This window comes from Tiliqua scincoides, chromosome 8 (assembly GCF_035046505.1).
Source record: "Tiliqua scincoides isolate rTilSci1 chromosome 8, rTilSci1.hap2, whole genome shotgun sequence".
Lineage (NCBI taxonomy): Eukaryota > Metazoa > Chordata > Lepidosauria > Squamata > Scincidae > Tiliqua > Tiliqua scincoides.
In genome coordinates this window covers 47,364,097-47,389,271 of record NC_089828.1, presented here as the reverse complement: position 1 = coordinate 47,389,271, position 25,175 = coordinate 47,364,097, and the positions used below count along the sequence as shown (strand labels likewise).

Genomic DNA, 25,175 nt, shown 5'->3' with positions numbered 1-25,175 from the left:
GAGCCCTTGTCCCACACCTTACACAAGAGGTCGAACAGTCGGTCGTCATGCTGAGATCCGTTGCGTCGGGCCAGCATGGGCTCCAGCAAGTTTCTGGAGGGCCAGAGCTCATTGGAGACTGGGGTCTCTCAGTGGGCCGGATTGGGAGTCCTTGAGGGCTGCAAGTGGCCCCAGGGCTGGGGTTTGGGCACCCCGTTCTAGATGACTTTATGCGCTTGTACTAACATTTGCGACTTTCTCCTACAAATATTTCGGTCGATAAAATGTTGCCCGAGCAACCAAAACAAAGCACAGAGCAGAAATTTAAAAATGCAGCATCAGCAGAGTTGACTTAAACGTGAGTCAGGCTCAGGTGTTTTTAAGCAGTGCTACAACCCAGGTGAAGTGAGAGCATCCTGAAGCTCAAGGGAAGTTGACTCAAGTGGAGCGCTGCTTGAGAAGTCTTCTCCGATCCTGGGCGCATACGGAGGGGCAGGTGTCCTCATTATGCCCTGCTTACAGAGGCATCTGGCCGACCACTGTTGGAGACAGATTACTGGTCTAGATCCAGCAAGGTACTGCTTGGGTTAGTCCCAAGAGAGACCTTCTCTACCAGGCTTCATCCCCACGAGGGGACCAAGGCAAAAGGCAGCAGTGCCCTATTTTTGCTTTCGTTTGTACCTCTGGGACTCCTCTTCCCTTGGACTGATTGGACTTGGCCACCTTGTTTCCTTTTCTGTTGCAGGTATCTTGGCGATGGGCGTTTCCACCTGGAATCCATAATGATTGCCAACCCGGGAATTCCTGCATACAGGTATTGAACAGGGGGTGGGGGTTAAGTGAAGGCCAGTTCACAGAGAAGGATTTGTCTGTGTTATTCTGAAACTTGCCTATCCACGGCAGGGTTGGAGTCATGCCCCCCCCACCGCCCCAGTTGCTGATGGACGTCTTGGATCTCGCCAACCCTAGCAGCTCTGTGCATTACCCCTACTGACGGGGCAAAGAGGCACCTTGCTATGCTTTGCTCTCCCCCCCCCCAGCTGAATATAGGAGAGCCAGCTATTCATCCCAGCACACCAACCCTCCGAATAGCTATTGTTAGTGTCTCTCTTTAGATTGCGAGTCCTTTTGGGACAGAGAAGCATCTTCTTGTTCTTTCTGCTGCATAAACCACTTTGTGACCTTTTTGTTCTTCTTGTTGTTGAAAAATGGCCTGTAAGTCTTTTTAATAATAATCACTGCAGTCTCTTCAGTACAGCCGTTCTCCATGTCGGGTGTGGACTCGGTGAAAGAGAATGTGTGCCAAAAAAAAAAAAAAAAAGAAGTGCAGGCAAAAAAATGTGAAGATGCCCATCAGGAAGAAATGATTTGGGCTGAAGTCCTGTATGCACACTATCCTGGGAGCAAGCCATGTTGAACACAGTGGGACTTAGGACCCAATGCTGTGGGCCTTCAGTGTCTACTGGTACTAGGTGTTGTAAACATGCCGTAAGGGACATTTATGGCGCTGTGGGAGGAGGGAGTGCTGGTTCCAGATCAGTTCCAGTTGGTGCTGGGCCCAGCATTGGAACGACAAGTTCCATTGCCCGGAGACAAGTTACAGCTCCAGGAGGCCTTGCAGGGGTGGGGTGGGGGCCTTGCAGGGGGCCTTTGGGGTGGGGAGAGGCATGGCAGGTCAGGGGGAAGGATGGCTTGGGAGAGGGATGGGACCAGCGGAGGCCTCTTCCACCAGAAGCTATCCCCCATGTCAGGCTGCAAAGCCTGACATAGAGGTTCTCAAATCTGCACTGGCAAAATAACCAGCGCAGATATGACAAGCCCCATTGTGGGGCTTTCGCCTTTGCTCAGGGGAAGGGGACGTCCCCTTCCCCCAAGGAGACCTCTGATGGCTTCCCGGTGCCTGTAAGGTACAGTGTCACCATTTTGGTGCTGCTGTTCTTTGGGCTGAACACAGTCACGTTCTGGCAACTCCTGCGACGCCGCTGGAACCAACCGCATTGGCCTCTGCCGTTCCGTTGGGCCATTTCAGCGACGTGGAGAGGGGGGATTTGCTGCAAGGGTAACAGTCTATCCTCCATACCTACCTTACCCAGGCTTCGCGCACTGGAGAGGACACTCCGTTCCAGAACACTATTCAGAGCGCGATACCATAGTCTTCCGAGACTGAAGGATGCCAGCATACAATCTTTGGGCAATGGGAAGTTCAAGATTGGGCTGTTAGTTTTGCATAGACCTGCAAAGGATGGTGCAGCTGGTGTGGGAGTGGGAGACAAGTTGCTTACGGAATGTTAAGAACCACATGAAAAGCCCTACTGGATGAGACAGAAAGTCCGTCTGACCCCCTATTCTGTTTCCAACAGTGGCTAAACAGAGGCTTCCAGGGAAGTCCACAAGCAGGGCATGAAGGCAACGGCCTTGTTTGCTCTCCAGGAAAGGCAGAGGTCTCATTAGCTATCCTGACTAATACGGTTTAGAATATTTGTATTCTACTTTTCACCAATAAGGTTCACAAAGCAGTTTGTGCTGCAGAAGGAAGGAGAAGATGGCTTCCTTTCTGAAAGGGGCTCACAGACTTCAAAATGGAGGAACACCAGCAACAGCTACTGGGTTCCACAAGTGTGTGTGTGTTGTGTGTGCATGCGTGTGAACAAGGGAGCAACCCCAAGAACTGCTCCTTTTGAGGACTCTGTGACGTGCACTGGCCATGAGTTCCACAGCCCACACAAGGCTGGCTCTTCTTATGGAAGAGAACATTCCTTGTTAATGACTGTAATTTATTTTAGCCACATCTGGTTGAAAAGATCATTTCCCCAGTGATGTGTAGGGATAATTTAAATAATGAAAGGGTCCAGTGAAGTTGGAGGAGGTTATGCGTTGCGTCTCTGTGCGAGTCACCACTTCTGGACTTGCCTCTCCCTCAATCGGTTGACACACCTGAATTTATGACACATACAGAAAGATGATGGGGAGGGCAGAGGAACTCTTTGAGGGCAGGTACTTCATAACCTTGCACACTCTAAAACTTTTCAGGTGTAAGGGATGCCTCTGATTTTAATTCACGAGAAAATATTACTCTGCAGTGGCAAGTTTGGATAACACTAGCTGGACCTCAAGCACCTGTAGCTGCTTTGAAGGGCTGTCCCAGGAGGAGGAGGGGGGGTCGCTAGCGAGCAGAGCAGCTGCCGTTTACTCCCCCCAATCTAAACATTTTCGCAAGGACCTGCAAAAGCGTTTTTTCGGGGCACCCATTAAACTCCCCAGCTGCTGCTGGCAGAGGCCATAAAACGCTATGATGAGGCTGCTGAAAGCGGATGAAATATCTGAGGCACGGGCACGGCTGGGCCCACTTGGCAGAATCTGAATTTCTGAGTAGGTCGTTTGTTACCAGCAGGCTGGGGAAGGCAGCTTTATGGGCTGGGGAGGTGGCCCAGCCCAGTCCCAACTTGATTAAAATTCCCTTTGTTGAGCCCAGCAACAAATCACCCATTTCCCTGGAAGTGATGAAGGAGAGAGAGCAAGCAGCGGAGCGTGAAGGGAGGGGGGCCGGGGGGGGCCTGCCTGCATGTCAACCTTCTGCCAGGTGGAGCTCAGGTTGGCATGAGTTCCCCTCCTTGCAATCAGCTCCTTTTGCAGCAACTTCCGGTAGAGCCGGGATGGTGTAGTTGCCAATCAGGAGCCAGACCTAGACCTGGAAGATGCAGGTTCAAATCTCCACTCAGCTGTGAAGCTTCCTGGGTGACCTTGTGCCAGTCACTCACTCTTGGCCTCGCCTACCTCACAGGGTTGTTGTGAGGGCAAAAGGAGCAAAGGAACCATGTGCACCACCCTGAGCTCTTTGGAGGAAGGATGTTTAAAAAATGCAAAAGATAAATAGGCTTGGACAACAACTGGGCCTGGAATTGCTTGGGAGTATGGAGCTTCACACAGATGAATTTTCCTCTGCATGTTACAGTACATGCTCCCACCTGGGGTCCAACTTGGTGTCACTGCTTAATGATAGGTTACGTGCTCTGCATGCAGTAGGTTCTGTGTCTCGGGTTAGTAGGTTCCCAGATAGTGGGACTGGGAAAGGCCTTTCACTGCCCGAGACACTGAAGGGCCCCTGCCAGTCAGAAGAGAATGTATGGCCTGAGAAGCACCTGTCATCTGGCTCTGAACGCAGGAAGCTGCCTTGTGCTGTTTTCTCCAGGGATCGGATTGGTCAGTGACTTGGAGCAGAGCATAGAGGTGAGAGGTTGGCTGGTTGGGTTTTTGCCTCCCCTTGCAGCCTGTGACTTGGCTCGCTTGCATGAGGCAGTTTGCCTGATGCTGAGAGAGGTGGTGGGGGATGCACACACATGCCCACCCACCTCCAGCTTCTGGATTTGAAAAGGAAGGAAGCAGAACAGAGTACTTTCCTCTCCTCCACACTTCCTCTTCCACTTCCTTCCCCTCTCTCTGTTCGAATCCAGGGATCGATTGGTCGAGCACTACTGAGTAAAGAGGGGGGTAAAGTTTTGGCACATGGCCTGGGAGATCCTGGGCCATCCATGAGTAAGCAGCTTTTTCTGTACTGCATCTGCCTTCTGCTTGTGGTCTGGCTTTCATGGCCTGGGGTGCGTGCCTACTTGGGCACTGCAGCATAGATTTTGTCCCCTTTTTCCCAAATGTGATTCTGTACCTGGAGCCTGTGGTGGAAGCATTGGGAAAAGCATTGTGGACAGGAGAAGGATGAGAGGCAGAGCAGAGCTGGAGGGAGGGATGTGCCCATCAGCTGGATGTTTCTGTTGTGTTTGGGGGAGGGGCATGACCCAGCAGCTCAACTGCCTGTATCCCTGTTCTGCAGGTATGATCCTTACAGCAAGGTTTTCTCACAAGAGCACTACGCCCACGAACTCATGCAGGAATCGCGGAAGCAAGCCATCTGCAAAGCATCCAGTGCCCGGAAATGGGGGCTTATCCTGGGGACCTTGGGGCGCCAGGGGTCTCCGGCCATTCTGCAAGTGAGTGCTCCTTAGTTGCTCCGGTGGGAGCTTGCCATGTGATATAGCCAAGGATCCTCGCAACAGGTGGAGGAAGGGAGGGGGCCATGTGCAAGGCAAGGGAGTGATGGGTTCAGCCAGCCAGAACGAATGCCCTTCACTCTCCTGCCTGTTCCACCCGATCTCATTCGTTACCCTGCTGCTTGCTAACGAGGAAGCCCACGTGGGCGGCTCGTGCCTTGAACGCTCAAAGATGAGGGCAGAGCAATTAGTCGGAAGGGGGGAGAGTAACAGGCCCTCATTAGCTGCAGGCACTGGGTAGTGAGGAGAAGGAGGCTGGCGGGGCAATGGGTCTGGCGTCTGCCCTGCCCCAGTTCATTGCTCCTTTTTCTCTAAGCTCTTTTTGCTGTATGAAGTTCTTTCTTTCTTAGTTTTTTTTGGGGGGAGGGGGGGAGTGAAAGAAGATGCCATAAACAATTTCATGGTAATTAATCCAGAATGGCTGTTGTCCTAGTTCCAGATTCAAACAGATTACAACCCTCTGCTGTACCCACACGCCAGCATTTTGCATGCAGGAAAAAGGGCGATCTGTTGTGTACAAGGCCAGTGAATGTATGTGATTGGGGGCTTCTAAGTCATCCCTTAAGAAGGTGGAGCGGGGGCAGGAACACCCTAGTGACCAGCAGCCAGAGGATGGGAGTGCAAAGACATACAGCCTGGCTGAGGAGACACACTCTCAGGGACATTTCCATCCAGTGGTCACTGGCCATTAGGGCTTCCCTGTCCCCCCATCTTATCCAGGAGCTGGGGGAGGGGCTGTGTCAGTAGACACCTGATAGCCCATAGGAAGCTAAGCAGGGCCAGCCCCACTCCCAGCTAAGTCTCCCTCCCGCTTCTCTTCTTCTCTGCAGCACTTGGAGTCCTGCCTCCAGACTTTGGGGCGTCCCTTCATCCGGCTTCTGCTCTCTGAGGTCTTCCCCGGCAAGCTGCAGCTCTTTCCTGACATCGAGGCGTGAGTTGCGGATAGAGCATGTCCCCCAAGAGGGTTGAGGAAATCCCCCACCCCCCCATCAACCCACCCCCTCAAGCAGAGTGGCCAGCGTCCGTGGCTCCATCCGTCCCTCTGCTTCCCCGCTCCAGATTCACTGCTTGCCCGTGAATTTTGGCAGCCGTGCCCAGATCTGTGTCTGTCCTGTGATTCTGTACAAGCAGAGAAAGTTGCAGGGATTGGTGCTGGGCAATCGTCAAGGTTTACAAAGATATACTTGAAAAAGGGGGGGGGGGAGAGACTCAGCACAAATGATTTCAAGGTGTGGAACTCTTCTGCCCTGCATAATGAGATATGCAAATTAGCCGAATGCCTACAGATTGCACAATACCTTAGCGTGGCATTCACTTAGCCCTGGCTTCCTCCGAAGAAGTGTGCATGTGATCTGCTCTTTTTACAGGTGGGTGCAGGTGGCATGTCCCCGACTCTCCATTGACTGGGGGGAGGCCTTTAGCAGACCGCTGCTCACACCCTATGAGGTAAGTCGCTGCATCAGCATTTGTGTGTTCCTTGCAGGGGGCGAGGCGGGCTAGAGGAACGGCTCCTGCCATCCAGCTGAGGACAAGGAATCGGAAATGGCCATCTGGAAACTCCAGGATGTCATTTTCACAGAGCCCAAGGGCAAGCAATGTGCAGGCCAGAGCTGCAGGAGGGGAAATGAGATGTGATGCATCCGCAGATTTAGTGCAGCCTCTCCAGGCAGGGAGCTCTTCAGGTTGGCTCTGTATATAAAGAGGTTCTGGAGGGGGCTTGTGCCAGGATGCTTTCCCACTTCTCCTCCCGTTTCCATTCCTCAGGCTGCTGTGGCTCTGCAGCAGGTCAAGTGGCAGGAGACGTACCCCATGGACTTCTATGCAAGCCAGTCGCTGGGACCCTGGACGGTAAACCATGTTAGTCACCAACCCCAGAAGAGGAGCTCAGCCAAAGAGGTGAGAGGCACTTGTTACTCTTGCATACAAGGAGTTCAGGATGGGGGGGGTCTCTTCTCAGTCCCTTGAGGTATCCCCCCCCATGCCACCCCACCACCCCTTGCTGTGACTTGCACTGCAAATGTTGAATGAGCATTTCATTCAACATTTGCTCTTACACCAGCCTTACACCAGCTCTTACACCAGCCTTTCACTTACCTAGTCTATTCTTGCCTGTTGTGCCTGGCAGTAGCTCTCCAGCAAGAGGGAGATTGTTGCAGCCATACTAGTTCTTTGTGCCCCTTTTAACTGGAATGGCAGGAACAGAACCCAGGGCCTTCTTGCATACAAAACACGAGCTCTGCTGCTGTATTGTGGGCCTTTCTCAAGAAGCATGGGGCAGATTGCATCTGGGATGTGCCTGCGACTTCTCTGTTGAACAGGCTGCTCAGATTCTTTGGCCTACTTGCCAAAGAAACATCCCCTTCTGGACTGAAACCATCCGTGTGCAATGTTGTCCTAACAAGGTTCCCAAGGACTTCATCCAGGGTTTGGCGCCACAGAGCCTTGCTTGCTAGCACGTCATAGATTCTCTGCAGAGTGGTGAGAAGGTCGAACAATTTTCATATTACAATTGCAAAGGGAAGGCCAAATTCTGACTTCACGGGAAAGAGATGTGTCCCTGCCCTCTCAGACCAGTCTTAGCTTCCGTGGGGTTCTTCTGGGGCTTATGTGAAATTTGGACTTGTTCTTTCAAAGTGTTTTTCCTCTGATCTCGCTTCTCCCCTTCTTGACAGGGACCTGGCTTTGCTCCCATATCCAATAGGAACTGAGCTGTAAAAAAGGCTGGACTTCTGTTGGCTCAGAGCCATCTGTAAATTTCTTCCACCAAGGAGGAGGAAGGGGACGAGGGTTCAGCAGAAATCTTGGCAGAAAATGATTATCTCCTTCTGAATTTTTCCCCTTAGCTGAAGCTCCCCAAAATTCTCACACAAGACATGCGTCAAGGTGCTGGAGATGGAGACAGAGGCTGAACTTCCCTTCCCTTCCCCCTCCCCCTCCCCCCAAAAGCCAGATGGGCAAGACCAGACTTTTTTGGGGGACCTCTCAAGACCAGGGCGCCCACTATGCCCTGAGCTCATGGACAAGGCAATGCATGCCAAATGGATTCATTCCGCTAGAGACAAGGCGGTGAATAGCCTAACATTGTGCTGGTGGATTCTCCCAGGCCTGATAATGGTGTGTTTGACGCTCCAGTAGCCTCATTGACTTCTGCTCACTGTCATTCCAATCAAAAGAGATGAGGTTCTGCACATGGCAAATGGACTGAGGTGGCTCTGAGATGAGGCTTCAGGGTGCCCACAGTGGAGCCACTGACTCTCTTTTCTGACCAAAATAGCTATGGTAGCAGAGCCCAACGCATTCAAGGTGATCAAATGTCCCTCACAGCAGCACCTCTGGGGGACCCATATGAATGTATGAGCTGCCGTTTACTGAGTCTGACCATTGATCAGTTAAATTTAGTATTCTGTACACTGGCTGGCAGCAACTCTCCAGGGTTGCAGGCAGGATTCATTCCCAGCTTGAATAGGGATTGAACCTGGGGACCTTTTGCGTGCAAAGCAGGTACTCTGAAAACGAGCTACAGCCCAGAAGGAATCTGTGGCTTAAAAGTCAAGCTGTAGATGTAGGTTCAGAGTCTCAACTGGCCAATTCTAAGCTTTTTGGGAAACTGCTGAAGGTGGTCCTTACGGAAAGAAGGGGAAAGGAAAAGGTTCTTGGTCAGCTTAAGGCCAAAAACAAAGCCCCAAGCGCCCGCCTCCTTGGGGGTTTTTCCAAGACTGTCTGCAAGCAGACCTTATTCAGAGATTTCAAGAATAAATAGAGCCTTTCCAAACCTACTCACAAAGGAGCCACCATGCCTGGAATTTCAGATCACCTTTCTAAACTAGCAAAGGAATGAGAATGGTCAGTATCGGACCTTTTCTGCCCACCAGTGTTGGGAGTCACTGCTGTACTTCAGTGGGTGTTGAGATGATCTCAGAACAGATGTACTGGGCATTGGCAAGGCAAGAAGGGTGATTCAAAGAACCATTGAGGTTTTAAAAAACACCAACACACAATACCCTTAAAAGCACCTGGTGTTGTTAGCAAGTCATTTCAGCATTTCCTGAATGTTGAGATGATAGAACTCTGTTCCAGATTCTCGGCATCACTTCAGAGTTTATTCATTTTCTCATACTCGGAAGGAACCAGTTTGAGAGGTTCCTCTTGTGCTGAAGAGGTACAGGGTGAGCTGCTTCTTAGACTTGACTTACAGGATAGCAATGCCTCCCAGTGGCCAGCCTGGGTGGTACATTTCAGAGCAAGGTCCTTTACAACTTGGGGGGGGGGGATTGTGCATGCATGTGTGAGCATTGATAGTTTGTGCAGAGGAGAGGATGGTGGAGGGAGGAGCTAACTTACAACCTGTGGATCAAATTGTTCTAGCAGCCTTTTTGGCCTTCCTACTAGCCTGCAGTGATTCTTCCCCTTTGAATGTTATAATTTAATGATAGTTATATGGTGCTTTTCTCCTGCCTTCAATCAAATGGGTCTTTTAAAATTTTAAAAAACCAAACAAACCCAACTATTTCAAACCAGGGTTGCTTTGATGGTCCATCAAGATTTTAAAACCAATGAAATAAAGTTACTGATTGCATAAACCCCACTAGAGATGCCTTGTTGAGAATGTTGAAAGGGGTGTGAAAGGGGAACTTAAACTCTAATATTTAAAAAAAAATTATATTGGAGAATAAAAGTCCTTTCAGGAAAAAAAAAAAAAAAGCATGTGTGCCCTTTAATTTCAGCCTTGTCCATTAAAATATCCCTTCATCAATCAATCGATGCTAAGCCTTTCGTCCAGGGTTCCCCACATTGGTGAGCAACACTGGGTACACTAGATACAAGTTCTATGCTCAGATACACCCTTTTGCCTAGTTTTTGCTACTGTTTTCCTGTTTCAAAATGAGCTTTATGATTTCTTCATCGCCGGTGAAAGGCATATTTCTCAAACTGTGTGCCATGAGAGAGACTGAAGCCTGCCTTGGAATATTAAGCCACCCAGCTGGATGTATACGCTATTACCTTTTGCCTCTCAAAGTTGGATGCATGTTGACCTGCCTCTTAAAAAAGAATACCAGTATGTTCACTGGTGCCACTTTCAGAAGAATGAGCAAGCAACCTCCTTGCAGCTGCAGCACTGTTCTGTTTCTTCACCTCTCATTCCACATCAGTCAGGCTCAGGGATAGGGTCATGATTTTGGGGTTGTTGCTGTAGCACCACCTGCATTAGTGAATCCCAGTGCATCCTCCCTTGGAGTGTCGCCACTGCCCATCTGATGGCAGAGAGAACAGGGATCGATGCCACGTGGGTCTCCCTGCTTTGAGGGGCAAAGGGTAGTAGTGCATGCATCAGGCATGATGGTTTAATCTTCCAGGTCAGGCTTCAGCCTTCCCACAGCACATGGTTTGAGAAGTAGGCTTTTCACGGAGGATGTGGTAAGAAATTAAAGCTTCTACAACCCATTTTTAAAAGGGAAAACAGTAGTGACCACTAGATAAAGGGGTGGCAGAGCACAGAACTTGAACCAACCATGTTCCTGATGCTGTTTTAGAGGTTTAGGTTTAGAGTTTTAGGTCTACCTTGGGGGGCATTGAGACAGTCCACCTCCATTCCCATGAAGGCTCCTCAAAGCTGCCTTGGCTGGGATAGTGCTGTAGCTGCTGGTTCTTCTGTCAACTGGCGACAGCTGTGAGGAATGGGCCCATCTGCTCCTTATCAGGGCGCTATTGCTGGTGAATAATGGCCGCTCTTCTGCATCTCACAGCAGCTGGCTGATGCACGATAAGCAGAGGCAGTTCAAAGTTGCAAAGCCAATGCCTTTGCACTGGGCATGGCTCGGGTTGCTATCAGTGTTATGGGGGCAGAGCAGGCTCATAAATTCACATCCTGGAACCTGCAGGAGGGTTTGGAGGGACTTGCATGTTGTGCTTTGTCACCTCTGTGTTTCCTGCTTGCAGGTGAAGCCAACGATACCCGCATCCCCAGCTGAGAAGAGCCCGTGAGAGCTGCCCCGGCCAAGAAAGTAGAGCTGCCATAAACCCAGCAGGCTGTCCCCCCTGGATGGCCCTGGGTTTCCACCCTATTCAGGCTGGAATGTTGGCCAAGCCTTGCCACCAGGGGTGGAGCAAGTTTGGATGCACAGTGATAAGGACTTGGGCTTTGAGTCGAAAACCCTGGGGGAGTTTCTCAAGGTGAGGTTAGGAGCAGTATCCCCACCTTCTGTCATGCTGTGTGTCAACCAGAGAAGACCAACACCCAAATCTTTGAGCAATTGGGCAGGAATAGAGAGAGGCATATGCCCTGTTTCTTCATGCTCATGGTTGCCTTGCCTTTGCATCTAGACACAGAGTGTGATGTCACAGAAAACGATGGGGTGAACTCCCTTTCCAAAATGAGGGAATTCTTGCCTGCTGGATAAACCATAGATTGGCTTACATTTGCTGTGTTCTGCCCCTTGGTCATTCTGCATGCTGCCACCCCTGGAAGGCTGTCATAGGGAGTTGAGAGGGGCTCTTTTGAACTGTAGCCCCCAACAGTTGGACATGACCAGAAGGTTAATCAGTGCTTCTCTTCTACTTGGGATAGAAGTCCTTATTTCCTACCATCCTGGGCAATGAGATCATCTCTTCCACTGGAGAGGGTTTAGTTATTGGATCCGAGTGAGGTCTTGTTTTCATTCTTGGCAGAGAATAGAGACAGTCACATCCTGCTGGAGCTCGCTGATGAGCCCTACCTAGAACTGAGGAGGAGGAGAGGAAAAAGAATCCTTTGTGATTGGGGAGGGGTAAAGAAACTATCATGGCCTATCACACCAAACCATTTGATTTAAATGAAAAAAAATATCATTTATGTCCTAGCTATGTTCTGAAGGATTAAAACAGGCCAGGAAGTGGTGTAAGGGTATGCAAAATAAAATTTCTACCAGTGGATCTTCAAAGCCCATATATTGACTTGAAACAAATGTAATTGGCTTTTTCTGCAGTTGGGTCATTAGCAAATACCTGTGGGTTTGTTAATATTGTATTTTCTAGTATGTTTTTTTAAAATCAAGAATAAAAGTTGGATTTTATGTATACACACAGGTGGTATGAATTATTAAAAAGAATGTCCAGTTATCCAATTCTAAGTCCAGATACAGCCTGCCTTTGTGCGTAATTAATTTTCTGTTGCCCTGATTTCTTTCTCTCTCTCTCTCTCTCTCTCTCTCTCTCTCTCTCTCTGCATATTATCAACAGCCATGTTATAAAACAAGTTCCTATTGAAACAATGCAGCAGCATCCTTGATGATATTAAGCCATCCAAGTCCTAGGATGTTATTAAGCCATCTTTGATCTTCCTCTTGGTCTTTTTCCACTACTTTTGGCATCATCTATGTGCTTGACTAGTTGCCCTGATTAGCAAATAATAAATAAGGAAATCTGTATTCTTAAGGAATCTCTTCCAGCAATGACTGCATGCTGCTAAAAAGACTTTTTTCATGGTCAGTGTCATCATCCCAAAACCTTTCACATTTTCAGAAGGGAGGAGATAGGCCACCTTTCCTTGTAAAGGAAAGATACCAAGTGAATCAAGAAAATCCCTGTTCCAGGTGCCACACTTTCTCCCCAAATCCTGTTCCTCCAAAAGGCAGGTGGTCTAGGAAAATTCATTTTTATGAAGGGCAGTCCTCTGCTGTTGCACATTCCATGAATGCACCCCAAACAGCAAGTGCCATAAAGGGGCCACCCATGGAATAGTTGGTCATTTGGATGGAGGGGTGTTCTTGGACAGAAGGGAAGCTCCTCAAAGGTTGAGCACAGCTGTGGAACACATTGAGTGTTGATGGTTAAGGGCTTCTGCACATGCACAGAGTGCATTTTCTCTGTGGCAAATAATTTAAAACAACACTGCTTTTTAAAATTAATGATTTTAAACTAACGAGTGTGGTTTGAATAGGCATCTTATGTGTATGTGATCATCTCCTTTCCTATCCTGAATCTGGCGGGTGCCTTAGACTGGGCACGATCCAGGCTAAGAACATCCAGAAGAGGCCTTAAAAGTGCCTTACTCTGAGCTGGAATGTATTCCCTTTTCATATCATGCTTAGGTATTAAGTCAGAGGTGGGCCAACCTTTCAACTTTAGGGCTCCTGGACGTTCAACAGTTGAGTAGAGGAGGGAATTTCACCAGGTGCAGCTTGTCATCTGAGAAGAGAAGCTGCGCCTCCTGAAATTCCTCCTCTGCACAGTTGTTAAAGGGCCAGGAACCCTAAAGTTGAAGGGTGGGTCACCCCTGAACAGTATTAGCAGTCCAAAACTATCCATGCTTTCCTGGGAGAAAGCTCCATTGACTCTCATAGGGCTTACTTCTAAGTAGGAAGGCAGAGGGGTGAGCTCTGAGACTGCAGTCCTACCCACTCCTACCTGGGAGTAAGCCCCATTGACTACAATGGGGCTTACTCCTGAAGAGACATGCCCAGGCTCGGGCTCCACGTCACTCATTGTGATGCTGGACACCAGGCTCTCTCTGCCTTCCACCCTCCCCAGGCAGTATCCCTTTGGGCGCTTTCATGTCCAGCTGTCCAATAGAAAAACGACCTGGGAGGCCAGCCCTCAAGCGTGTTTCCATGGCAACTACCGGGCCTGCACCTAGAGGTACCGTACCTCTCGCCTCCTAATCATAGAGATGGAGGCGGCCGCTCTACATCGCCACATCCGCTTTCTCTGCCTGGAGAGCCACTTCCGGTTGCCGCCCTGTAGGCATGTCTGCGGAGCGCGAGGGGTCGCGTGCTCTGCGGTTGCTCTGTCTCCATGGTTACCGGCAGAACGCGGACAGCTTCCGCGCGCGCAGCGGGGCCCTGCGCAAGGCGCTGCGAAGGCGCGCGGAGCTGCTGAGCGTCGTCGCGCCCCACGCTGTGGCCGCGCAGCAGCCCCAGCCAGGTGGGGAGGGAGGAGGCGGCAGAGGCGCCTTGGCTCAGCCCCACGCGGTGGAGGGCGGTGAAGAGCTCCAAGCACTTTGGCACACGCGAGGTCCTCTGAGCATGTGCAGAGTGCCTTCACTCCAGCATCCCGCCCTTTACTTTGTGTCATGTTTCTGTGTAGGCGTCCTCTGAGCATGTGCAGAGTGCCCGCACGTCATCGTCCCGCCCTTTACTTTGTGTGATGTTTGTGTGTGTGGGCTTTGGCACGCGGGAGGTCCTCTGAGCATGTGCAGAGTGCCTTCACTCCAGCATCCCGCCCTCTACTTTGTGTCATGTTTCTGTGTAGGCGTCCTCTGAGCATGTGCAGAGTGTCCGTGTGTCATCATCCTGCCCTTTACTTTGTGTGATGTTTGTGTGTGTGGGCTTTGGCACACATGAGATCCTCTGAGCATGTGCAGATTGCCTTCATTATCCCACCCTTTACTTTCTGTGATGTCTGTGTGTGTAGGCTTTGGCACACATGAGATCCTCTGGGCATGTGCAGAGTGTTTTTACTTCAGCACCTCAATATTTGCCTTGTACTGAGTATGACTCCATCTCCTCTCCCACCCTTTACTTTGTCTGTGTATGTAGGAGTTTGTGTGTAGGCTTTGACACATGTGAGGTCCTCTGAGCCTGTGCAGAGTGATGGATAGAGCGGATAGAGAGATGCTCTTCTCCTTCTCACACAACACCAGAACCAGGGGACATCTGCTAAAATTGAGTGTTGGGAGAGTGAGGACAGACAAAAGAAAATATTTCTTTACCCAGGGTGTGGTTAGTCTGTGAAACTCCTTGGCACAGGAAGTGGTGATGACACCTGGCCTAGATGCCTTTAAAAGGGGATTGGACAAATTTCTGGAGGAAACGTTCATCACAGGTTACCAGCCATGATGAATTTGTGCAACCTCCTCTTATTAAAAATCAGCTGCCACAGAATGCCAGATGCAAGGGAAGGCACCAGGGTGCAGGTCTCTTGTTTGCTCCCTGAGGGATCTGGTAGGCCACTATAAGACACAGGAAGCTGGACTAGATGGTCCTTTGGCCTGATCCAGCAGGGCTCTTCTTATGTTCTAAGAGTGTTTTTACTTCAGCACCTGAATATTTGCCTTGTTCTGAGTTTGAATCCATCTCCTCTCCCACCCATGAGCCTACTTTGTGTGATGTTTTGTGTATGGAGGAGTTTCCAGGTTGGAACTTTAAAAATAACTGAGCAGTCCATAGAGCCTGTTGAACTTTTGTGCTTTCTGGGGATGGGGGAGAAAAATTAACCCCATGCCCCTACTCAGAATTGTGGTTGTGTGTTAATAGCAAGTTCCTCTATTTTCAACTAACTGAGTGTTTTTCAGTCTGTACTCAGAACAGAGCTCCCCCAGAGGAGGCAATAGTCTTCACATATAATAATCTTCACATCCTTCCCGTAGGATCAATGGTTCGTTATCTGCAAATTCGCTATCCGCTAAGATTTCCAGGAACCTAATCCTAGCGGATAACAAGAACTGACTGTATGTAAAGACTATTGCCTTGTCTGTGGGCGGCTCTGGGATCAATGAGGTTGGGTGCAAGGGGTACCCTAGGGGGAATGGGCACTTTACCTGCTATCAGAAGAATCCATCAGAGATGTTCAGCATGCCAGCAGGAAGTGCCAAAAGATCTCTGAAAGCTGCAGAGACTTTCCAGAGGTTGCAGGGACCTTCAGAATAGCGCCTGCAACCAGCACAGACCCTTTAAAAATGGCTGGCAGAAGCTTCCACTGGCCATTTTAAAGGGGTCAGCCTTGGTTGCAGGTGCCATTCTGAAGGTCCCTGCAGCCTCCAGAAGGTCTCTGAATATTGGATAACGAGAACAGAGGCTCAGATAATGAGAGGTGGGTAGCAATTTGCACATGAAGAGCACTGACTGTACAAGGAGGACACCCTAGGTTCACATGATAGAAGTGGAGAAGTTTGTATATTTCATACAAAAAGAAAGTCAGTCTGATTGAACTGAGCATGCTCAGTGATCCCCCCCCCCCCAGCCCTGGAATGCAGAGGTATCAGTTTGGAACAAGCAGAGAGAGGGAATTGTCCTACTAAAAGCAGTTGGGCATTAGACTGGGCACATTTGTTGCAGGCCCCTCTGGTGCCACAAACTACTAAGCATAAACTGCTAAAGTTCATTTTTGAACCTACTTCTTGGCAGTGATGGTGGCACATGTTCCGGGTTGTTGGGGGAACTGCTGCACAAAGCTTCCAGAGGTGTGAGGAGGATGGGGCCCCACTCTGACCAGTTGGCAAGGCTTCTGTGGATGATGTTGCTGGCATTCATTCTACCACCAAATATCCATTCCATGTGGATTACGTGGCCGGCCACTGACCGCTGTTTGTCATGTCTGGGATTCTGTTCAGCTTGGGAATGTAAACAGGATTCTTGAAAGTGCGAGACCGCCTGCCCATGCCTTTGACCCGCATGTCTTGGCTATTTAAGGCCTGCTAAAGGAGATCTGGCTGTGTGGGTGAAGAGAGTCATTAATGTTTCTCTGAATGAGGGAGTGATAGCATTTTTATTAAAGGTGGCATTGTTAGTATTCCAGAAGCCTTCTCTTGATCCCATCAGGTTGGAGAATTACCTATCAGTCTCCACTGCAGTTAATTTCTGGGCAAAGTGGTGATGGTGACGCAATGGCAGGGTTTTGTTTTGTTTCTTTTTCTGATACTGACAATCTAGCAGAGGTGGTTGATGTATCTGAGGCAGCCACCTCAGGGCCCAATCCTATCCGGTTTTCAAGCACCAGTGCAGCTGCAATGCAGCCCCAAGGTAAGGGAACAAATGTTTGCATACCTTAAGGGAGCCTCTGTGACTGCTGCCGCACCACAAGATGCAGTGCATGCCCCATTGGCACAGCTTCACTGGCACTGGAAAATTGGATAGGATTTGGCACTCAGCCAGGGAGAGGGCCTTCTCTGCTGCAGGACCCAGCCCTGGGAGATTGGCTTAGCCCCTTTTTCCTACTTCCCACTGGTTTTCAGTGTTTTTTTCTTTTCCTTAGGCATGCTTTTTGGAGTGTCTAGTGTTTGATTGTTGCTCTACCCAGTTGCTTAGTCCTTTTTGCTGTTTCTTTTACGGATTAAGGTATATGCTGTAGTCATTTTTTAAAAAAAATATTGTGTCTTTCTGAATGTTAGCTGCTTTAGGCATTCTCTGAATAGAAAGGAAGACCCTCTTAAATTAATAAATACTGGGCACCAAATGAGGCAAAATTACCAAGTAAACAGGTTAAAACACCTAGCAGTTGGCAACTCTTAATGGGGCCTCAGGAAAGCCCCCCTCTGTTCCATCCCACCTTCCTCCACAGCAGTATGGAGACAGTGACAATAATTGTCTGTCTTAACAGAGTCTAATAGAAGATTATTGAGATAATATCCAGTAAACAAGCTAAAGCAGTATAACAAAGACAAAGCTGCTTATTGCTATTGTATATTGCTAAGTTGGGGATAAGCAGTTGTTGATTTGAGCATCAAGACTGCTGTGTGCAGTCTTGCTTTCTGTGTGCATATCCAGCACTTTAAACACTGTACTATTTTATAATATTGTTTTTATTTGTGTGTATTTCTCAGCCTCTACAACTAGGGGTGCTCCTTGACACTTTGTTGGCAGGATTCAACTATAAATCTAAGTAGATAACAGCAATCCATGATAGGGCTTTTTAAATATTAGCAAATAGCTGTTGGGGTGTGTGATTTATTTCATGAGAATTGAGATCTTGATCCTGAAGAGGGGGAATTAATTATTTTCCCCAGCACTGGATTTCCAAGTAAACATTGCTCCACCCTACTCCCCAAAAACAGTCCAATTAGAGTAAGTTTCCCCTTACTGAGCAAGTAGGGGGTAGGTGAAATTTTTATTGATAAGCAATTCAGGTGAAGGGGTTAAAATCCTCCTCTTCCTCAGCATCACAGCCCCAATCTGAACCACCTCCCCCTCCCACAAAACCACTATTTGCTAAATTTAGAAAAGGAGTAATAATACTACTTTGTTTTGAGTGTTCAAAGCGCTTCACATGTATCATGATGTCATCTTTATAGTAACCCTGTAAGGTGATTAAGTACAGTAGTATTCTCTCCATATTGCTGCTTAGGCTAAGCAGCAATGGTTTGCATAAGGCCATCTGATGTGTTGATGACAGAGGCAAGATTAAAGCCAGGGAAGTCGTGGTTTGCAGCTCTTAACTGCTATTTTACACCAGCTCTGAAGAAATCTAATCACAGGTGCCTGCTGTCCAATCTAGTTAAGCCCTAAAGGAAAGTAGGAAAGAAAAAGACAGGAAAGTAACAGTAGAGAGCAATAAATGCTTATAGTCCTGATCTTCATGCTGCTTTTGTCTAGCTTTGTATTTAACTTTCTGGGTTTTCTCTTCTCCCGTTTCAGGAGAAGCTGCATCAGAACTGCTAGAAGCTGACTCCAGGGGTTGGTGGTTCTCTAACCCTCAGGAGGAGACCTTCAATGCCTCTGAAGAAGCTTCCTCATGCACAGGGCTGGAGGAATCATTGGATCTGGTAGCTGATGCATTTGTGAAATACAGCCCCATTGATGGGCTGCTGGGCTTTAGTCAGGGGGCAGCCTTGGTAGGCATCATTTGTGCCCTGAAGCAGCGTGGAGATTCCCGCTTCCCATTTGACTTTGCCATTTTGATTGCTGGCTTCAAGAGTCGGGCCACCCCCCACCAGAGTTACTACCAGGAATCCATTACGGTGCCCAGTCTGCATGTCCTGGGGGAGACGGACCGTGTCATCCCTGCTGAGATGAGCAGAGAGCTGGCCTCTGTCTTCATGGAGCCTGTGATCCTCACCCATCCAGGGGGGCACTTCATGCCTGCTTCTCCACCCCAGAAAAAAGCTTACCTCGAATTCTTGAACCAGTTTCTAAAGTAACCAGGTGGTCTGGGAGCTCAGCTGATTCTCACACATGCTTCAAGAAAGGCTAAGGAGAGAATACTTTCCAAATGCAGAGAGAGAGAGGCCATGATCCAGCAGAAAGCAATGCATGCTTAATCCTGTTAATATGAGTGGGTTTAGGCGTGCCCAATTCTTCACTGGCCTGCAGCCCAATGTGGAGTCAACCGTGAGGACCTTGTCGGAATGGAACCTTCAGCAGTTGGAACTAGAAGCAGAATCTCTGAACCATCCCAAGCCCTCTGCTTGGGCTGTGTGCCTGGTCATTGGGGTGTGATGGCCAGAGAAACTGTTAATTTTAAAACTGCTGTCTGTGAAATGAGTAAATGTGGTCCATAAGATCCAAACATGCTGTGTCTGTCCTGATTTTGAAAATTGCCTATATAGTAACAAGAAGCAGCCACCTCTTGTGCGGGCACAGCTGCCAATTAATACCCACCCCACGCAGCAAAACAACAAATTGACAAGTCTAAGCTGGTACCTAGAAGGGAAAGTGACAGGACACCAGCTTGCTGTTATCAACAGCTCCCAGGTCAAACCACACCAAAAGATCATCAGTGATCTATGGTCCATCTTGAAAAATGACACACCTCCCTCACAAGCTTGAGTGTCTCATATCTCTGTGCTTACAGGCACCCCCTTACACCTAAAACAGTTACTCACCAGAAATAACAGAGACAGGCACAAGCCCCAGACCCTGCAGCAAACCCACATACCAACTCTGTTCCCGTAACCACCCATCCCCATGTCCACTTATCAAGACCTAATAACATCAGCAGTATCATTGGGGCTCATAGGAGCTCCTGTCCTGGAGCAAATAGCAACTGTGCAGAAAAAAGGGCTCCTGAAGTCCCCCCTTTCCCACAGCTGCTATTTAGCAAAGTAAAACTTAAGCATCTAGGGTCAATGATATGTTTAGGGCAATGTGTGGTTTGGTCCCGCCAATGCTTTAGTCTGTCCTCAAAGCAGAAATTCCAGCCCATTCTGCTTTTCAGTTGCTCTTTTTCCGCTCCTTTCTCAGCTCTGCAATATCTTGCATCCAGCGTGCCCCAGTCTAGGGCAGCATTCCGCTGGTTTCTGCCGACTGAACTTTGCAAAACTCACTGAGGTCTTTCAGTAAGGTGGCTGGATGAATGTTCAAGGACTGTCTCTTGTGTCTTCCCAACTCATTAATGAGCGAACTTTGGGCAAGAATGAGGGCTTTCCCTTCCAAGAACTTGTACCCATAGAGATTTCCTGTGCCGTTTGTATGGGGGGGGGGGGGGGGGAAGGTGCTCAACTTAAGAAATAATAGCAAGATAATTGGAGGCATACCCTTAGTCCTTCTTTGCTCGTACACTAGAGGGCAGCGGTGTCCCCCACAAGCGATTTTTTTGCTGCCCACAGCTGCATAGGATGGTGAGGGAAGGGCAGCCAGGCTGTTGCAAGATGACAGTCTATCAAGCTGTCTGTACTTCTTTCCTTGGATGTCCTACCGGGTTTCCCTGCAAGAAGAGAGAGAGAGAGAGCAAGGGCAGCCTGACTAATACTGGGCAGTGTTTTGTCTTGGTCCTGTTGTCTGGTTTCTCTGCAGTGGGAGGTGTCACAGCAGACTCACGCTGACTGTCTGGAACGAGGCACCAGGCAGGATGGCACTTTGCCATCTTGTTGTCAGGTTTTTGCCACTACGCTCCCTTCAGCTATTTTCTGCTGTGAAAGGGCTGCAACTGTGCTCTGCGGAGTCTGAGTCACCCAGTGTTCTCCGCAGGGGCTCCTTCTCTCTCCATGGCTACCGGCGGCTGCAGCAGTTCTCCTGTGTGACGACGGCGCTTGTCAGCAGAAACCGTAATGCTCCCCTTATGGGTAGGCCATCTGCCTGGGACTGAGCTGGTTTTCCATCTCAGGGCTGTGGGAGGAAGGGGAGATGGAGGCAAAGGAAGGGGAAGAAAGGCTGGCCATGTGGGCATCCCTCTCTTTACCAGCCGGTTCGTACAGCATGGGAGACTAGAGTCACTCAGAGCGATGGGTGGTGTGGGGCAGGCCGTGCGCACTTCAAGCCACCTGCCAGCTAGGATGTTCCCAGTGGACCATTTCGGTGCTGGTTTAGGGATGCTTTCTACTATTGGGGGGGAGAGCAATACTGAGCTGCAGAAAGGTCCCGGCTCAGTGACAAAGCCCACCCTTTTGCATGCAGCTGCTCACGTGATTTCCAGTACCAAGGCAAGGAAATAGTTTATACTAGAGGGCTTGGCAAGTCACTGCCAGCTAGCCAGAGTAGCTTGTGCAATTGTGGTTTTTCATGCCTTCTCTCTCCAAGGAGGAAGAAAAGATTTGGGGGGGGGGTCTCTCTTGTGGGCACATATTGGAGCAACTCAAGTACTGCTCTAAGGAGCAGCTGACTGTCCCCCTCCCTGCCTTGCTGGTATGGTTGTCCTCTGCACCCAGAGTGCAGGCTTCCTTGGGCCTTTAGCCCCAGCTTGCCCCTTTCCAGCGTGCCCCCCTTCCCCACAGACTCTTTCACCTGCCCTTCAGCTATTACTGTGCACCTGCAGCCTGGCTCTGTAGTGTGGACAGGGTGCTGTGTCCAGAGCTGCTGGAAGAGGCCGGGTTGGCTCCTGGCCCTGCCTTGCTGTGCCAAGCTCTTCCTCTCACTCTCTGTGGTTTGTGCTTCTTACTCACCCCTCAGTTTCTCATAAACAGGAGAAACCTCCTGGGATGAGCACAACGTGGGCAGTGACACAGTGCAGGGTGGCGGGGGGGGGGAGGAGAACCGTTGTGTCATGCTGATGTTTGCACAACTGGGACCCTCTTGGGCTCGGAGACAGGGGGTGCTGGGCCCGCATGCAACCCCAGGTGGAGGCCTCACACTGCCCTTCACATCTCCCCAGCGCCTGTGAGTCACTCCAGCTCTTGTTCTTGTTTTCCATGGCGGCTTTCCATGGAAACCCACGCTGGGCAGGGCCCTGGCTGTGATAAACACTCGCCTGCCTGAATCATGAAGGCCACAGTGCTAAAAGCTGCAGGGTGGGAGGTAGCAGCAATTGCACACACTGCAGTCTGAGAGCAGCTGCAATCCAACAGGCTGGGGGTGCCGGGCTGGGCTTCAGGGAAGGCTAGCCATGGTGGACATGGAGGCTGTTCCCCTGGCTTGCTTTCACCTCCAGAGATGCTTGGCTTCTCTCCTCACGGGCTGACCACATCATCATGCCCTCCTACACTTCACATATCTAGATCCAATAGGTGGGGGGGCAGGGGTTCAGATTTCCCACCATGGCCCTTGGCCATCAGGGGAGCGGGAGGACAGCCAGTGCTGAATTCCGAAGCGATATGCTGAGACTCTGGTTTCATCCCAGAAGGAACCTTTCATCCCATTTCTGGTGTGTGCAGGTGATGTCTTCTGGTGTGAGGCACAGAGTGCTCCTCTTTGCAGGCTGAAAGGTCTCCTTTCCAGGGTTGGCAGGTTCGGAGGTGAAAACATAACAGATGGTTCCACAGGGAATTGAGCTCTCTAGCTCTCTAGTCCCTTCTTGCCAAGAAGTGTGCACTCACTGCTCAAAGTGGGGCTGAGGTGGGCTTCTGATGGCCACAGAATAGTGAGATTTGAGGATCTGGGTGATGCCCAGGTGTGTCCTTCTTATGTCAAAGTGGGGGATAAGGCCAAGTAAAGGGAAAAGATGGCGGACGCCATAGGTGCCAAATTGCTGTTTCGTTGGCACAACAAAATCTGGTCTGTCAATCGCCTTGGGCTAGACTGCCTTCTGCCAGGGAGGGTGGCCAGAAAATGGCACCTCCTTATCTCCCAGATAAACCATATGCAACCCAATGTGGCATATACGCAACTGGGATCAAATGTGTACACATGTGAGCTGGTCAGAAATGGGTTAAACTGACTAATGAATGGGAGGTGCAAGGGGGAGAGAAAGAATGGCTTTCTCCCTCCCCCCCCCCATGGTTTGTCTCACTAGCATGAGCCTCAGATTAACGTCCTGCAGTAGACTTGGATGCGGTTTGTGGTCTCAGTTGAATAAATAGATCTCTAGGCCGGACTGGTCTTAGGGCGATTCATCTGAGTTGGATCTTGTCCTTGGTGGGAACCCACACCGCAGCCACCATCTCACTCTGTAGCTGACGCTCTGGCATATCTTCCATGCCTGAGCATACAGAGCTTGGCAAACATAGTGTTGCTGTGTGCTGCCTGCCCCCAACTCCAGAGGGCTCAAAATGGCCCCCCCCAGAAGCAGTTGATGGTGATGTGATGACATCACCACCACCTGCTTCCGCGTGCTTCACTTTGTGTGGGGCGCCATCAGCCCTGCGCTCGCTGCTGCCATTCGTCCTGGTGGGTAGGGGGGGCCATGGGGAGGGCCCCCATAGCTCCTAAGACTGGCCCTGTCTCTAGGGAGCTGGTGCCGTGGATGACCCTGACTAGGGGTGGTGTGCGTGCAGCCTTGGTCCTAGACAGCTGTCTGCTCTCCCCCCAGAACTTTGTGGTTCTTTGTACTGACCTCTGGGCTAATTCAGCCACCTGGCTGTGCCCATTCTCAAAAGTAGGGGGCCTGTGCAAGACAGGTGGAAGGTTCCAAACTAGTGTGTGTGTGTGTGTGTGTGTGTGTGTGTGAGAGAGAGAGAGAGAGAGAGAGAGAGCTGTGAGCAATGTAACCCCTCCCCACACACACAACTAGAGACATGCATGACTCCCAGGCCAGCTGCCAGCAGGATATCTGGCTGCCCTTTCGGTCTTGCACATGAACTCCCCGTTCCCTTGGATTCTCAGGAACACTGCGGTGTGGAATTTGTGGCATAAACAAGTTGTCTTATTTACTGCCCCTGGTCTGGCAGCTGACCCAGATCCATGGCATTTGTTTGTTTCAGGCATCTGGATTAAAAAAATTTAAAAAAAAATTGCAGACTAACTTGCAAACTATCAAATGATCCAACAGTGAATGGAAGTGGTCAGGTGAATGGACAGGGACAGTGAATGGACAAGGCCAGGCCCCACAAGTGGACGAAGGGGTAGCATGAGGGGCAAGTCTAGCACTGATTTATTTCATTGTATTTCAATATAGACTTTTCCACTTTGGGTCTACCCAGTGTGTCCTGGGGCCTGAAGCAGCAGGAGGAAAAGTTCATCACGGGTTACAGGTCATGGTAGGCATGTGCAAGCTCTTGGTTTTAGAGGTGGGCTACCTAAGATTACCAGATGCAGGGGAGGGCACCAGGACACAGGTTGTCTTGTGTGGTCCCTGAAGCATTTGGTTGGCCACTGTGAGACACAGGAAGCTGGACTAGATGGGCCTTTGGCCTGATCCAGCAGGGCTCTTCTTATGTTCTTAGCATGTCCAGTGCTGCAACCCCACTAGGTGTGGCACTCCAGCGACCACTTTTACTTCCTGTTTTTGTAAAGGAAGAGAAGAACAAAGAGGAAGTGTGGAGAAGAGTCTCTGCTGATCTAACTCACTCTGTTCTCTTCCTTCCTTCCGGGTGAAGATAGATAGAGGCAGGTACCTCATGCCATTCTGCCACCTAAAATGATCACTTCAGCTTGCTTCATAGATGGGTCAGCCTAACAAAGCTTTGTAACCTGTCCTCACCTTCTTCCAAGGTGTCAGGGGGTCAGCTCTTCATCTGTTCTGCATAGCCCAGAGACAACAGTTGCTCCAAGGTCACCAGCTAAGTCTGTCGACTGTATAGAGGCTCTCCCTACTCTGCCCAATGCTCTCTGTTACCTGATACTGATTCCCAAATATTTGAGCTGCCTGAAGTCTCTGCCTGCAGCTAACCTCATGCCATTTAAACTCTGGTTATTTTGCAGTTTGATCCTGGCAAAGATGCTGCTGGAAGGAGTTCTAGTGTGAAGATTCCAGGGCAGATTTATCCATTTAGGGAATAAAAGGGTAACCAGGACCCATTGGGATGTATGTGGAGAGAGGACTTTGCTCCATTCATTACAGAAGGAGGAAGGTATTGCTAACACAGGTGTTGGTGGAGGTCAGATTGTGTAGCTCACACAGCTGTCTCTAGCGGACAGAGCTCAGTAGGTGCACTCGTGAGCAACTGGGTGATTGATCTGTGGAACTCCTTGCCACAGAATGTGGTGATGGCATCAGACGGGTCCCTGTGAAATACAGGAAGCTGGATTAGATGGGCTCTTTGCCTCATCCAGCAAGGCTTTTCTTATGAAGGAAGCCCATTTGGGTAAAGCAGATGCTTTGCAAACACAATGCTCTGGGTTCGATTCCTCAGAGTAGACCACTTCTGCCCAATACTAGACCAAAAGTTGAAGGCAGCAGCTTCCATCTGTTCAACGGGTTAAAAATTAAACAGGA

General features: G+C 49.8%; 2 protein-coding genes across 6 annotated transcripts in view; both read left to right on the top strand.

The window, feature by feature from the left end:
• DPH1 (diphthamide biosynthesis 1) overlaps positions 1-12,089 on the top strand; it is a 44,805-nt gene extending 32,716 nt beyond the window's left edge. For 3 of the 4 annotated variants that reach the window (XM_066636190.1, XM_066636191.1, XM_066636193.1), the window contains 6 exons: positions 725-793; positions 4,805-4,961; positions 5,852-5,952; positions 6,389-6,467; positions 6,786-6,917; positions 10,959-12,089. In XM_066636190.1, coding sequence (XP_066492287.1) covers positions 725-793; positions 4,805-4,961; positions 5,852-5,952; positions 6,389-6,467; positions 6,786-6,917; positions 10,959-11,003 — 583 coding nt within the window. In that variant the 3' untranslated portion in view covers positions 11,004-12,089. Of the gene's footprint in view, positions 1-724; positions 794-4,804; positions 4,962-5,851; positions 5,953-6,388; positions 6,468-6,504; positions 6,765-6,785; positions 6,918-10,958 lie in introns of those variants that run through there. The other variant, XM_066636192.1, reaches the window with a different exon arrangement.
• A 1,646-nt stretch (positions 12,090-13,735) lies between these two features.
• Positions 13,736-19,217, top strand: OVCA2 (OVCA2 serine hydrolase domain containing). 2 transcript variants are annotated; one of them, XM_066636231.1, is made up of 2 exons: positions 13,736-13,919; positions 18,347-19,217. In XM_066636231.1, exons 1-2 carry the CDS (start codon positions 13,742-13,744, stop codon positions 18,847-18,849), a joined length of 681 nt encoding a protein of 226 aa, XP_066492328.1. In that variant the 5' UTR covers positions 13,736-13,741; the 3' UTR covers positions 18,850-19,217. The 2 variants fall into 2 exon arrangements, with proteins under 2 accessions (XP_066492328.1, XP_066492327.1); XM_066636230.1 differs by having other exon boundaries at positions 13,736-14,009.
• The last annotated feature ends 5,958 nt before the right edge of the window (positions 19,218-25,175 follow it).